The following is a 15,220-nucleotide window of genomic DNA, read 5'->3' as shown; positions in this document are numbered from 1 at the left end:
TTTCTGCTGAACTTGATTTACCTAAATTGAAACCCAGATTTAGCTATTACATTGCTAATTAGACAAATAATTCTGAATTGTGTTCAGTTCTCAAACTGCCAGGCTTTATCACATATACATATTCATACATAACTTGAAAATGGCCATTTCTGGGATGCACGCAGTTACATTTTTAGTCCAGATAAGGGCAAAACTAAACTTCCTAGAGTCCACTAAGAGTTAAGACCACTAGATAATTAATGTCACAAGAACCAGAACTAAATAAAATCTGCACCCATATTGGGGACCCAAAATGATAAGAAACAGCTTGCTCTATGTGATGCATTTAAGGCGAGGAGGCCCTAACAACGTCTAGTTCTGAAGCTATTTTGGACACCATGCTATTCCAGGGGACACAGCTGTAGTGAGCACAGATAAATTGCAGGACGTTCTTGCAAGCATGCGATACAAAATTATCGCTTAATGGGTATTAATTTTCAATCGAGCATGATGTCTGTTTGACATTTTTTGAGCATCTATGGACATATTTAAAAGCCAGTAATTTATAACTCAGTATGCTGTTGCCTTGCGCCAGATGGCTTCACTCTGCCCGCTTCAGAAACCATCTGGACTTCGTTTGCAACAGGACTGCCTTGTGTTCCTCAGCCTGAGAGCTCATACAGTGTGCTGGAAATCCATCGCCTCTCTTCCGTTCAGAACAGAGACTGAGAAACACTCGAACAGCACCATTCTTTAACAGCTTCTGCATGCCAGTTTCTAGTGGAATGTTTTGAAGCTGATACGTTATAACGTGGGCACTGTGATTTAATTTTTGAAATGTAAGCCAGGGACAAGAATGTAAAGAAGATTTCGGAGTTTCCACCTTTCAGATTGCACTTTTTATGGGGGGATTCCAATGTAATTGTACAATTGGTAGTACCTTATTTAGGAAACAGGTTCATTGGTTTCTGTCAGCATTTTCTTGTTTGTTTTTAAGCTGCGCTACTTGCATTATAGCTTCTGTAGTGAAATAACCTTGCCGAGCTGTGCTTTTGGCTGCTGTGTATTTTCAACACAAAGGCATGCATACACGTACAGGACCAAATGTGTTAAAAATTCCCCCCCACCCCTTTTTGTTTGCTTCGTTTCTTACTTTTCCTGTCTGGTACCGAAGGGCGGGTGAGGTGTAAAGTGATATCATCTCCATGGGCTTTCTAGGAAACCTAACCCACTCACTTGCACTGACAACAGATGTGACAAAAGTTTTTTTGCTGGCTAAGAATGTGCTGACAGTTTTGTTCTTCCCTTCTCTCTCTCTCTCTCTCTCTCTCCCTCTCTCTCTGTATCTCTCTCTCATTCTTTTATTTCTTCTCCTGTCCCCCTACCTCACCTCACCTCACTCGATAACTTTTCCCGTTTCCTGTTGGTACCCTATTCCTCACCAACCCCCCCTCCCCCCTCCCAGGGCCGATCAGTACTAGAAGCCACACCACTCCAGAAACTTCCGGTAACAACATAGGCTTGGAAGCAATTATTAGGAAGGCCCTAATGGGTAAATATGATGACCAGGGGGAAGAACGCTCATCTCTCAGTGCCAATGCTATTAACCCTCTGGCTGCCAGTGCAAGCGTGGCTACTGCTATCCCCATTGCTCCTGCTGACGGACGGACTGAGGACACTTATTCTTTGGCAGGTCTGCATTCCCCTTTCCGGACTACTCACGTTTTTGTCTTTTGGTAGTCTTTTGTTCATTTGTTTTTGCTTCTTGCCCCCCCAACCCATCCTACCCCCCCACCCCACCCCCACCCAATCCCATCCTACCCCCATACAACCTTCTTTCCTTTAAAACTCCCGCAAAAAAGGCTTCAAGCTTCATTTTATTTTAATAATGATAATCTTCTTTTTTTTTTTTTCTTAATGTCTACATCTGCTGCTACCACCCTTAAACAGTAATGCCGTCGTTCGCTCAGCTACTACAGCTTATAAACTTATTGCATAGTAGCGTCCCTCGCCTTAGCATGGCAGAGTACAGGGTTAGGAACACTGGTGCAAAGGCTGAGAAAACCAAAACACTGCCACATGTTTTGTCTATCTTGGAGGTTTCAAGATCAAACTTTACTTCTGAGTAAGTTCAATTTAAATATTTTTTTTCCACAGCCTTCCCAGATATCTTTTTTTAGACTCATACCATATTAAAACAAGCTAGGATCTATTTGTTAGCTTGACAGAGGTCAGTGTCTGTTTTGAGTGTGCGTAACTGGTCTTGCTTTAGTTTTGCACGTTTATAGTCTTTTTTCCCCCCCCGCACTGAAGCGTTGCTCAGAAGCTTAGGGGAGGCATAACTTTAGGATGGCCCAGCTCCGCAGTGCATGTCGAAATATGTCCTGTCCTGTCGTGTCATGCCTTCAGACCGTTGAGGGAAATGAGCGCAGCAGAAGCCGTGGCAAATGTTAAATCTAAAAGGCAAACGCGTCTTGTGCTGGCAGGTAGTGGAAAGCCCAAAGGCAGTGGGAGATCGCACGGGCGTAAAGCGAAGTCCCCCGGGCCGGGCCAAGCAGGAGGAGAGAGGCCCTCCTCCGTGTCGTCGGTCCATTCGGATGGTGACTGTAACCGGCGCACCCCGCTGACCAACCGTGTCTGGGAGGACAGGCCCTCGTCCACAGGTACGCCGAGCGTGAAAGTTTTTTTTTTTCCCCTCCACCTAACTGCTTAGACTGCGCCAATCTGTGCGTCTGCTTTATTTCACACGTGTGTTTGTTTTTTGTTTCGGTCACGTACAGGTTCGACTCCTTTCCCCTGCAACCCACTGACGATGCGCTACCCCTCAGGCCTGGTCCCCGCCCCGTCCTCCATGCAGCAGGGGGCGCCCGGCGCTCAGAGCCGAGCCTGGGAAGAGGAGTCTAAGCCGCTGCTGTGCTCCCAGTACGAGACGCTGTCAGACAGCGAGTGAGCTGGGAGCGAGAGAGAGAGAGCACGCTGGAGAACCATCGCCCCCTACCAACCACCCCATCTCTGCTGCTGAATTGTTCAAACAGCCTCCCCTCCTCCCAGGCTGCTGAACACTCATGGAGTCCTGGCATGGCGGAAGATGACCTTCGACCTGCGCCACGGCACATTAACCAGTTTTCTTTTTTCAGGATTGCTGCTGGTTGTCCCCTGGCTTACACCCTGGCTTCTTCTGGGGAGTATCCAGTTTGTGTTTTTTCTTGACAGCCTTATAATGGGGGAAGAAAACATTCGTTGACAGTTTTTTTTACTTTGCTCTCTCTCTGACCTTGAAAAGGACTGCCAAGACTCCTAGTCAAATGCCAGTAACAAAGTAACAGTATGCAAAGGTTCTTGTCATACAGTAACAAAGCCCCAGTCCACGTCATGGGTGTGAAGGCTTTCCTGATAGTCCAGTGAGCTCAGCTGGACCAGCCCTTGTACAGACTGTGACAGGGGAGAACCGTACAGCACTGCTGAGCTTGTAGAGATCCTGGAAGAGAAACGTCCCGTCAGACTGCTGGATGGGCAGGATTAAGGTCTTCAAAAGTGCTAATGAATGAGCTGAGCAGGGTCTGAGGAACATAGGGAAAAACAACTGAAGCCGTCAGAACATAGTGATTTATTTTGTTTCCTTTTTGTTCAAATAGTCTTAATCAGATGTATTTTGGTTTTGTTTTTGTAATTTTGTTTTTGAATGATCAGGTTAACTGAATGTGAAGGTTGCTCATTTAAGACTGGTTTACAAACACCTTGGGGGAAAAAAAGGAAATATTTTATATATATACATTTACACACACATAGTGGTCTTCTCACTGAAACAATGTTCTGGCCTTATCCCATAAACAAACGAAATGGATCGAAATGGAACAAGTGCACCAGGGCCAAGTACAATTTGAAATAACCCTTCATGGCATCATTCTCCTCTACAGGCAGAAGTGTCCTTGTGTCCTTGTAGACCTTTCAGGATCCATTGTCTGTCTGTTTAGACGTGTGTGCCCAGGGACATGTCTATGGAGTGGCACAGAGTGATTCTGGGAAGAGTTCATTGTATATGCACCATAACTGAATGTACCCATTGTTTGCTCTGTTTTCATTGTTTGTATACTGGCTTTGGAACTGATTTACCAAAGGGGCAGCTTGTTTCTTCATTTTTCCTCTTCCCTTGCTTGTTTTAACTGATACTTCAAACCAACGCAGTCCATTTTTAGAACTGAGATGTCCCTCAGCAGTGAGCTTCTCTTGAAAAGGATAGGGTTTTTTTCTAGTGGCAATATTATTTTAAGATCCATGTTCTTGGTCCACAGGGTAAATGTGATATACACCCTTGGTGTTGTCATGTCTTGAGAGGTTTTTTGTCTTAGGATGGATGGAGCCATATTTTAAAATGTTTTTCTTATACCTGAAGTAGAAAGATGTAGTTGGAGAAACCTGTTTGGTGTGGATTAACAACCAGGAAGCAATTTTCTATCAGCTTGTTTCCTTTTAATTACTACTATTATAAAAATTTATGATATTGACAGTATTGAAGCTGTTTTGGATATCAGTCACTTTGTCATAAATCTTTATTCATTGTTTTGTGAAAGTCCAGATTAGTCAGGTAAAAATACATTTGGGTTTAGAGTTACTGAGTTTTGGATTCATACTGGCACAGATTTCTGGGACTTTGTGTTATGATGCCATCTGAAGATGAAGACATACAGTATGCTGCTCATAAGTTGTTTTGATCAGCAGTTAACAGAAGCTCATGTCAGCTACTTCCGGTTTAACGGTTTAGAAACATTTCTACATCCCAGTTTAGGTTTGCTCATACAGGTGTGTATATATTGCAAATTTTGTAAGAGTTACTGTATATTGTTTCGGAAATGTATATGGTCATGTAACCACTTTGGAAATGACCTCTCATATTACCACTTTGATGGAACCAGATTTCTAGTTCACATCCTGACATTTTGCGCCTTATAGCCGTTACAGCATATCGGACAGTTATAGCATTATCGGATTTTGCTGCCATCAGAGCCCACTGTGGTCTTTTACTGACGGTGATATTCTTAGTTTGAGAGATGGGGGTCTTGCCTTGTACACCCTCCATTTTTCTGCAACATGTCCACATCTGTCTAGCGCTGTTGGAGTACATACAGAGATTTAGAATACTGTAGAGCAACAGAGGACTTCCTTTGGTATATCTCTGATTTACTCAAGACTGCACTTCAGTAAAGCATAAATCCAGTGGGAGATCACACTGTGTTGGCAGTAGATGAAAAGTGTCTGCATCTTGGTTGCATAAGCATTTCTCATAATATCCAGTGATATGATGCTGCAATGGATGTGCAAAAACTCTAAAAATGATCAAGTATAAGGTAACTGGTTAAGAACATGGTGAATGCACTCAAACGATAACACTTATTGCCAAGTTACTGACATTGCTAAGGCTGTGCCTAACCTTGCAGGCTCTCCCAACTCCCAACTGCTGGATACATGCATGTTAAACACAGACCTCATGGTTGTAGCATCTTGTCAGTCGGAATAGCTGCCCAAGGGTCCTTTTTTTTCCAGTCTTAATCATTTGTATTTAGTTGTTACAGACAGAACCTGTTCTCCGTGTTGGGTGGAGTACGTTTTTTTTTGTACAGTTAAGTATTTCTAGTGTTAAAGTGCCATTTCTTTAGTAGACAGAACTGGTGTTACCAAGTGACTACGCACAAGTGTTTGAGCTGCCAAGTTGTACATGTTTGATATACATGATCATCCCTCTTTGTGAAAGGATCTGATCATCTTCATAGCTGGAACTGCAAAAAAGGAATGATAACAACACTTTTCCATCTTTAAATGTTTCGGTATCAGACACCACCCAGGATCCTTCTTCTAGCCTTTTTGTAAGCAGAGACAAAAGCATCAACACTGTTTAATGCAAATTCTGTTGTATGTGATGTCGCCAAATTCAAAACCATGCTGGGCTGATCTAAAGATTTTTGCAAGTTAAAATATACTCAATATTACAGGGATAAAGTCCATATACCAATGTGCTGTTTACACTTCCTTTCTTAAATGCTTTATCGAAACAGACTTAAAAAAAAACGGTTTTACACATGGAGTGGTTTCTGTATGTGTGTACAGGGAAAGGCACAAGAAGAGATTACTAGCCTTTACTAAACTACCAGCTCATTACTTTGTCCTCACTCCCCCCTGTGGCAAACCATTATCTATACACTTGGGAAAAATACATAGTTTATGGGGGTTTTGTGTTTTAAAATCCATCTTGATACTGTAGTAATTAGGACATGTAGAAGGCGAGCTGTACTAATGATGTCTAACGCAGCCCTTTGTGGGTTTAATTTCCTTTTTCTCATTGCACTTAATCACAGCAAAAGCTGCTGAATTCGAACATGACTTGTCCGAATTAAGCTGTTTACCCACGCTTCTGTTAGTGGAAATATTTGATTTGTGCATTCTTTATCCAGTGATTTTATCCCTATTGTAGGAGGGAAGGAAGACGGGCTACTACACCACTACAGATTGAAGAATGCACAACTCAGTGTTACAGTGTGGTATCAAATGTTACTTGTGAAAGTGTCATTTCTGTTGATTTCCAGTAAGGCAGCTCCAGTCTTTTGGTCCTATGCTGCTGATTTTGCATTAACACACATTTAGTGTAATTTAGAGAGTATTTGTTCTTGCTTTGGATTAGATCAGATCTTTGCCCCCTTCTGGTTCAAAAGGGGGGGAAACATGCAGAGCCCAACTATTTCCTGCAGAGTGGAGGGAGCGCTAGGGTGAAGAATCAGGAAAACAAGTTATTTGCAAATTCCTTTGCACCTGACAAGGTGAGCTTCTATAACAGCCACCACAAAATAGTTGCCCAAAATCCAGGTGAAGTCATGCCAAGAATATCAGCAACTCAGACCTGTTTATATTGTCTTCTGGTTTCTGGTTTCTCAGTCAAGAAAGGGTCAGTAAAAAAAAAAACTATGATTGGAACAGAAGCTCATTATTGTAGTTCTGGAAAGATAATGTTTGAAACAAAAATCCTCCTGTGGTATTGTACTTACTCTTTATACTGTTCCCTTCATATTGCTGTACAATACCCTTTTTGTCTTAATACACCTGTGCCTGTTGGTTTAGAACTCTGAACCACAGTACTAACAACTGTGGAGTTTTAGTCTAAAACTGAAAATAGCCAGGAATGAGACTTACAAATCAGGACTATTCAAATTTTAACACTTACAAAAAAGAAACTTTGTTCTTTTTACAATGTCTGCTTTTTGTTATTGTTGTTCATTTCTTTGGCGGAATGTGTCTTTTTGTGCTACCTGCTCTGATATCAGTTGACTGTGCAATCAGGAGAACGTTTTTACTCTGAAAGCAACAAAGGATGTTAGTGTTATTTCTTTTGTAATTAAAAAGGAACAAGAAAGGCCAATCTTGTCACAAATGTACAATGGGAAGAAAAAAACGTATATTTTGTACAACCATATTGTGCATAATGATTTTTTTTCGAACCCTGTGTATAATAGAAAGGTTTGTATATAGAACTGAAGAGATGTAAATATTTATGTTGCTTGCTGCAAGATTGGTTTCTTCTACAGAAGAAGATTTTGTTCACTTGTTTTATTCAATATGCCCACCAGCAAGCATTGTGGATAGCAGTGTAAAAACACTGCCTTAAATGTTTAAATAAAAAAGCTTATTGCCATTAAAGATGCTCTTTTTGGTGTTGTCCAGATTCTAGACAAAATAGCTAACACTGGCAGAATTTCAGTTAGCATACACATGTGTAGTGGATTCCTGGCTTTTCATTTGAAAACGGTGCAGTCACATTAGAAGGACACCTATGAAATCAGTTTAATTTCATTTACCAAGGTCACTCCAGGTTTTAACGACATTGATCTTTGAAGATAAGCGCAGTTCGAGAGAGGCAGAGGCAAATGGACAAGAGAAGACACATAAATGGAAGAACAAGGATCAGGCGCCAACACAATGGAAGAGCATTACTGTTATCAAGGGGAAAAAAATCCGAAATTGTACACTTGTCAACTGCGATCAATGTAAATCTGAGTGAAAATGAGGGGTGTTTACTACGTCTTCTCGTTAAGAGGGTAGATAAATCGAGGTAGAAAAAGGCTATTACCCTTAAGATCCACTAGGGGTCACTATTTATTCTGGATTAACTCATCTAAAACCCTTAAAAATGTCTTCACAATCTGCAGTGTCAAGATCAGGCTGTAATAATTTGCCAATGTTTCTGTAGCAGTTTTGCTGTTAAAATGTTTGACCTTATCTGGAGAAGTTTGTAGTATAAGTTGGGAGAAGTAAGAATCACAGGGATAAGCAATTTGTTTTCCCGATTAAACCATAAATATCTCATTCTTTTTGAGCTGAAACAACTATTTTCATGATTTACATTATTTTATCTAAACTGTTCTTTTTTTTTGCTTTTTGTTATAAAAAAAATCTAAGGTTTCAGAAGTCAGTCTTAACTTTGACTTGTTTAGAGGAGACCTTCATGTTTCTAAGGCAGAAATCTGAGTGAACAGGTTAAACACATCGATAAATTCCATAGGCACACGTGTTTTTAACTTTTGGGTTCCTATCCGGCATATAATATGTCATGTTTTTAATTACTTCTGTAATTCACATCTAAAATGTCACCTCTAGTCGCGACTAAAGAAAGTCGCCTCTCACGGCATCAGGGCAGTCCTGTTTCATTATAACGGGTTACTGTGCGATGAAGTTTCAACTGCGTTTCCACCATCTGAAATGCCCAAGATGTGTATTGGACCGTTTCCCTCAAAGGCGTTCACCAAAGTAACAAATTCACGAGATGCATTTATATTTCATATCATTTACTTAGGAAAAACAGGTTTTGTCTGGGCTCGCATGCCGCCATTTTGTGACGATTCTTGTCTCACCTGCGAAGGTAAGGCCAAAGTTGGCATAAAGCAGTAGTGGCCCTAGCGGTTGGGGAAAATGAGCACAAACGAAGCAGGCTGCATGTAGCTCTTCACTGCTAATACATCTTTGTATGTTTTATATCAAAGTATTTGACTATCATTTAAAAGAAAAATCTGTTGTGCCCTGTAAATCTTTTTAATCCAATCACGGAGTCGGGTGGAACTTTATCAATGCAATATTTAAAATCCTTAGTTTTAACAAAATCAACCCATGAGCACAAGGGAAAACAAGAGGTACGGAACATACTCTATCAAGCTACTTTACTGAAAAAAGTCCCAATAACCCAGACTCTAGTAAGCAGCTGAACCAGAAAATCCTTCAACTTACATGCTCTTGTTAAATATACTGTACGTAATTGCCATTTCAGCGGTGTACAATGGGGAATAATGTGATTAGGGATATTTATAATTATTAACGAGGAAAATGAATCCAGAAAGCAGTCTTCGGAGAAGGACACTGAAGGATTTAACAGATACAAAGATTGGTTTTTAAACTCCCTCCAACCGGTTTGCAACTGCGCCGTTAACTTTTTCACATCAAACCCAAAAAGACCCAGGATTAACTCTGCTCTTATGGCTCATTTGCTGTATCTTACTAAATTCCAAACTTCGTGACCTTTAAAAGGAAAATTCAAAACCTCGTTACTACATACAGTAGGGAAAACAACAGGTGTATAATCTACATTTCAGGTGTACTAGTTTCTTGCATAAGTTGCGAACCGAACCACCAATTAATGCAAAACGACACCGAGTCGAACTGCAAACGTTTATTTCAAAATTTGACCAGTCTGTTCTTGCCAAGGGAAAAAAAACCACAAAATGCGCAGCTGAAGGTTGATTTTCATTTCACCGGATGCTACCACTACTGAAAGGAAGCTCCGTTCCAGGTAAGGCATTAGAAAAATTGTTTACCGCTGTTTTCTGTGAATGCTAACACTTCTGAACATCAATGTCTGATATTGCCATAGATAAGACAGTTTTTCATGTGTTTCTGTGGGTGCTTCATATTGGTGGGTGTACACAATATGTTGTTTTATGCGGTTGCGTTTGGGGTGTCCTGTAAGTGCAGTTTGGAAGTAAAGGTCCACGTGGATAACTGCCTTTATGCTGTAAGTAGGATGTTCAAAATTTGAATTATAATTTAGTATCTGATTATAGAGTGGTCCATCTTCTCTGAGACGTGTTTATTCAGGCCTAAGCCCGGATTTTGGCAAAGACCCGTCTTCATACAATGGGAAGAAGAACCTTGTCCTTTCCTGTCCTTCATGTCCAACACAACGTCTATGTAGGTGCTCATATCCTAGTTTAGACAGTGCAACTGGAGACATTTTCAAAGCTCGCTCAAAGACCTTTCACTTAAGTAATGATAATTAATTTCAGTCTTGGTTTCACGAAGGCAGTGTGCAGCGCCTTTCATTCTGCTTCTATTGTGTATTAGAACATTTTATTGGGGAGGGGCGTATTTCCTTTGTTTGAAAAACAAACAAACACGAGTGGCTAGTGTCCTAAATGAATTCCCAGAGCAGGAAGATATGTGATTGTGTGCTAGCCTTTCTGAAGTGGGCGTATTTCCTTTGTTTAAAAAACAAGCAAGAGAATCTAGTGTCCTGAATTCATTGTCAGGGCAGGAAAAGTCTACTTTTTAAGCAGCCAAAGCTAAGCCTCTCTCCCAGACACCACACAGATATTAAACAGGTCGTCAGTGCTCGTTCTCTGACCTATAAAAGGGATTGTGTTTCGTGTAGGTGGCCAGGCTGGCTGGTGTTTACAGCGAGCAGAGTGGGAAGTGGATAGCTGTTTTTTTGGCTGGTGAAGAACGTGCATCAGGCAGGGTCCAGGATTTCCATCTGAGCTGAACTGAAGCACTTCTCTCAGACATCTGTCGCCCACTGTCTGTCTGTCTGTCCCAGCACGTACCTCATGGTTCCTCAGGATGCAGTATGACTGTGGCTGCTTTGAGTCCAGCATTTGCGCTTTTAGGCGGTGCACACACTTCAAACCTTCTTAACTGACACCCTATAATGGTACAGTATGATCTTACCTCTTCAGAAACCAGCCTGGCATAAAGGCCACTGCCACCCTTTAGATTATAAATGCTTTTAAATTGCGAAAGTGTCCATATTGTGATTTATGAAATAATACACTCGCAATACAGAACATGAGGTGTTATTGTGGTAACATTTACTGAATAGACCATTTATCAGTACCCATTTGTCAGAGAGCACAGTATACAGTATGTAAAGAGAAAAAGCTCTTAAATTTCATAGAATGCGTTTCTGATCTGAGTTACATGCAATTTTCATAAAACAATGTGATGTTTTTTTTATTTAAAAAAATCAAAAGAAGAGCAGTTTGTTACCTTTGCTGGTTTGCAAGTCTGAGATTTATGTATTCTGTTGTTGTTATTATTATTATCACGTAATGTTACATTAAAGCTTACACTTTTCTGGTTGTGTATACTGAAGATCCAGTACACTCCTTGAGGGCCTTTAAGTGCTGTAGCTCCAGAACTTGTGAAGTTGATAAACTGCTAGACTATCAAAAAAACATTGCTGCATTTGGTATATGGGGCTACTGAATGCTTCAGAGCAATAAATCTTTATTCTGAAGTCCCTTGCATAGCCTTTCTATATTGGTTGGGTTAAGTTACCAATAAAAGCAGATAGTGATATAAGCTTACATGCATCAGAACCCACAGAACACATTAGATGTATCTCGTATTTTAAAATTCAGCAGTGTTTGTTTAGTGCCTCATGTTAAAAATGTATTACTTGTGTAAAGAAGAATCAGGACCACATTATTTACCTTTAAACGGAAGCTAGAATGAAATACTCCCTCAGCTTATTGCAGACTTTGAAGACAGTGATAATTTACATTACATTACATAAATGTGATATTTTTAGGTTATTTATGTTAGCCTTGGTTCATTCCTGACCCATACTTAAGAGAACAATAAAAGTGTATATTCATTACATATAATATCGGTTTCTGCCTTTACGCTCACAGAAGACAGTTGCATTTTGTTTTCAAAATCATTTGTTTTCCAGTAAATGTTGAAACAGACTGCAGTTATTGTATTTTTCACATGTGAATTTTGAGATGAAGGCAGCAATAGTAATGTCATTCGATGTAAATCACACAAATTGTTCTTTTTAAAAAATATTTTCCCAAATCATTTTTTTTACCTTTTCCCTATCCCAAACATGCTGACATTTTCACAGTTTATTTACTTAGTGTGACAGTATGCATGTTCTAAAGAAGTGTTCTTGAGAAAATATTAATACTCAAAATAGTTCTACTCAAAACCTCTAGATCTTGATTTTAATCATCATTCAGTCCCTCCTCCCTCATTCCTGCGCCACTCCATCAGGGTTACTGCAGAACAGATAGAAGCAATGCCATTAATTAAATCACAGATGTGTGATAACCTAATCCCTTACAAGTAAATGACTCTGCATACTGTATGAATAATGGCAAGTGTTGTTTAGAGTCGGAGTGATTTCCCCAAGTTCTGGGTCCGTGGTCCGAACACATTCTGGCAGGTTAATTGGCCATGGTGTGCGCGTTTGTGGACTGGCAAGTCGTCCAGAGTGTATCCTGCCCTGGACCCGTTGCTTGCCAGAACAGACTGGCTTCCCCAGCGATCCTGTACAAGATAAAGAGGTTAGAAAATGGTGAATGGATGAATAATGGTAAAATAAATATTCAAGGGTTTGATATTGCTCACTGTTGAAAGACAAAGTGAATTATAATCTCATGCAGCCCCAGAGAACAGAAGGATCTTTTTCCTGTTCTTCACTGAATGGGTTGAAACTGAGGTCATTCTGTCTGTGGCACCAGAGACTTGGGGTAACATGTTGATTTTTCATTTGCATGCACTTCTTTCTGATTGTCTTGAAAAGTAGTATGCCTCTCCTTCCTTTTAAGTAAGAAATATTCCTTCCCAAAAGGTCTGCACTGCTGGAATTGGATGGCTTGTTTATCACATGGGCTTTACTTTCATCTACATTTCCAATGCCTGTTGCTAGCAGAAGGAGTTGTAGTCTCTGGCAATGTAGCTACTTCATTATTACTCTTGGTGTATTACTTGATTGATAAAGTATGTGGAGATTTACATATTAGAACACTGAAATAAATTAATAAAAACAGACGCATGCTAAAATCTCAGTCAGACACCTTCCCCCCCTCCCCCCCATCTCTTCTAGTGGGTTATAGCACAAGCAATTCAAAGCAATTTAGCATTTTCTTATGTTTTCATTTTAAAAAACTATCAGCTTACACTCTGATGAAAATCATGTAAATAAAAAATAAAATACAGCAACGGTCCAGATCTTAGTAATGTTTGAAACAAGCCTTTTGAATTAGTATGTCTTTTTCACTTTTCAAGGGATACCAAAGCATTTTACAATAGAATGTTTACAAAGGGTAAGGTGGCAATTCAGGTCCTTTTCCAATGGTTTCGGATGCTCCTTCTGTTTTATAGTAACCATTTTGCTGTGAAAGCGCAACACTCAACCATTATTGTAAAGAAGTGATTAAGTAAATGGCAGTATGCATGTTTAGGTTTGACTGATGAAACCTGATTTGGAATTGAGCCAGGAAAGCCTAATACAACAGCTTATAGTGTCTTGACAACAGTATTGACCAGATGTTTTACGATGTAACTTTGGAAGTGCAAAGTGCAGAATATTGGCCATTATTATGAGCTTACTATCTTCAGTTGGCTTAATTAGTTTCTAAATAAAGTACAATAAATGCTGCAAAGTCTCAGAGTGTAGAGAGAAGAATGACTTCCTTCTGCATGTTGTTTCAGTCATTTTCCATTTCACGAAAGCCACCTCTTCCCTAAGATTTTATTTGGGTCTGTGCTGTGTAACATGCAGCCAACTAAAATTTCTCAAGTGAAACACATTTCCTGTCCTTAAATATGAAAAAAGCCAACAGCATTTGCTTCTTGTTAAATTTTGACACGGCCATCTATAATGTACTGTATTTACATGCGCAGCTACACATGTACGTACAGTTTACCTAAAGTGGAAGTAGTGCTTGTGAACACTGGAGGCGATGTGTTTTTGTGACAATATCCATGTAACTGGGGACATTAAGCTGTCAGGGACCGGTTCCTTCTACAAGACTGTAAAATACTATTTTAAGGTGTTGTATAATGATCATTTTTTATTTGCTGTGATGTGTAGTGGAATTAAACCCTGGAGTGCCTTTTGTTTGGGAATGACCTAAAAGATCGCAACATCTGGACACAGAAGGGAGAGATTCCCTGGAGTCAAACAGCTATCAACCTTACTCCCTTCTCACAAACTTCTTGAAACACATCTCTGCCATTTTCTCATAGCAGAATTTCTCAGCATAGTTTCCACCAGCCTTTCAAACATCATCCCTTTGTATGAGCATCTGCATCAGGTCCTGCGGGTGGCAAAATGCCATCACCTGCTGCACCTTGTGTTCGGGTCACTGTTATGCTGTAATCTCTGATTTTCCTAAATCCTTTATCTTCTTCCAGGTGCATCAGATTTCATTGAAGCTCTCATCCCAGAGTAAGAAGTGACTGATATTACATCATACAGTACATGATATGTGAGTTCACTCGTATAAACGTACTGTACATACAGTATATGTACAGTATTGTTCCCGTCATGGTGTCCCACAGCATTTAAGCAAATGTGATCTTGTTAAGATTAGGCTCCATTTTGCTTAAACTACTGTTAGGAACTTTTCCTTCGGAGTCTTCTACCCAGAATGGCTCAGGACTTTGTCTGGCTTGGAGGGCTTTCTGCTGTGTGTTCTGGGTGAACCTGATACCACTCCAAAGGTGATATTCAAAGGTTCTTGGCATTATTTTAAGAGAACAAGTAAAGGTTTATTCCATGCTGGAAAGAGAAGAAAAGAAATACAACCTTTTGGCTGTGGAGCCCTCTTCAGGTCATGTTATTTTAAGATATGTGACTTTCTGTTCATCACTAGGAACATCTATGTAAATTGGTATATAGGATTACTGTAATTGCTAATATTCAACTTGCTTGTAACTGTTTTTTAACTGTAAGTGTGAAAACTGTATTGTGTTAGTTGTTCCACTGTACATCTGAAGCAGTCAAGGAGTTCAAGTAAATTCATAGACATACCCTCAGAGCTACTGATGGAAGGTTTGCACATTGGCCTGAAGGGTCAAAGGCTGAAGGACTTTTTTCCATTGACTTTTTACAAGGGGATGTTATATGATTCCTTTAAACATCCAGCTAGAATATTGTTGAATCGGTGGGCATTTTTCTTTGAAAAGTTTTAGAAATATG

The 15,220-nt window shown here is 40.1% G+C and overlaps 1 protein-coding gene across 25 annotated transcripts in view; it reads left to right on the top strand.

The window, feature by feature from the left end:
• Positions 1 to 7,662, top strand: part of ncor2 (nuclear receptor corepressor 2) — a 176,050-nt gene extending 168,388 nt beyond the window's left edge. For 22 of the 25 annotated variants that reach the window (XM_088618467.1, XM_088618459.1, XM_088618471.1 and 19 more), the window contains 3 exons: positions 1,445 to 1,672; positions 2,466 to 2,642; positions 2,760 to 7,662. In XM_088618467.1, coding sequence (XP_088474593.1) covers positions 1,445 to 1,672; positions 2,466 to 2,642; positions 2,760 to 2,929 — 575 coding nt within the window. In that variant the 3' untranslated portion in view covers positions 2,930 to 7,662. The remainder of the gene's footprint in view (positions 1 to 1,444; positions 1,673 to 2,465; positions 2,643 to 2,759) is intronic. The other 3 variants (XM_088618479.1, XM_088618473.1, XM_088618475.1) reach the window with 2 other exon arrangements.
• The last annotated feature ends 7,558 nt before the right edge of the window (positions 7,663 to 15,220 follow it).

The sequence above is a fragment of the Lepisosteus platostomus genome, chromosome 24 (genome assembly GCF_059453375.1).
Source record: "Lepisosteus platostomus isolate fLepPlt1 chromosome 24, fLepPlt1.hap1, whole genome shotgun sequence".
Taxonomy (NCBI): Eukaryota; Metazoa; Chordata; class Actinopteri; order Semionotiformes; family Lepisosteidae; genus Lepisosteus; species Lepisosteus platostomus.
Note: the sequence above shows the minus strand (reverse complement) of the source record. Positions and strands in the feature narration are given on the sequence as shown.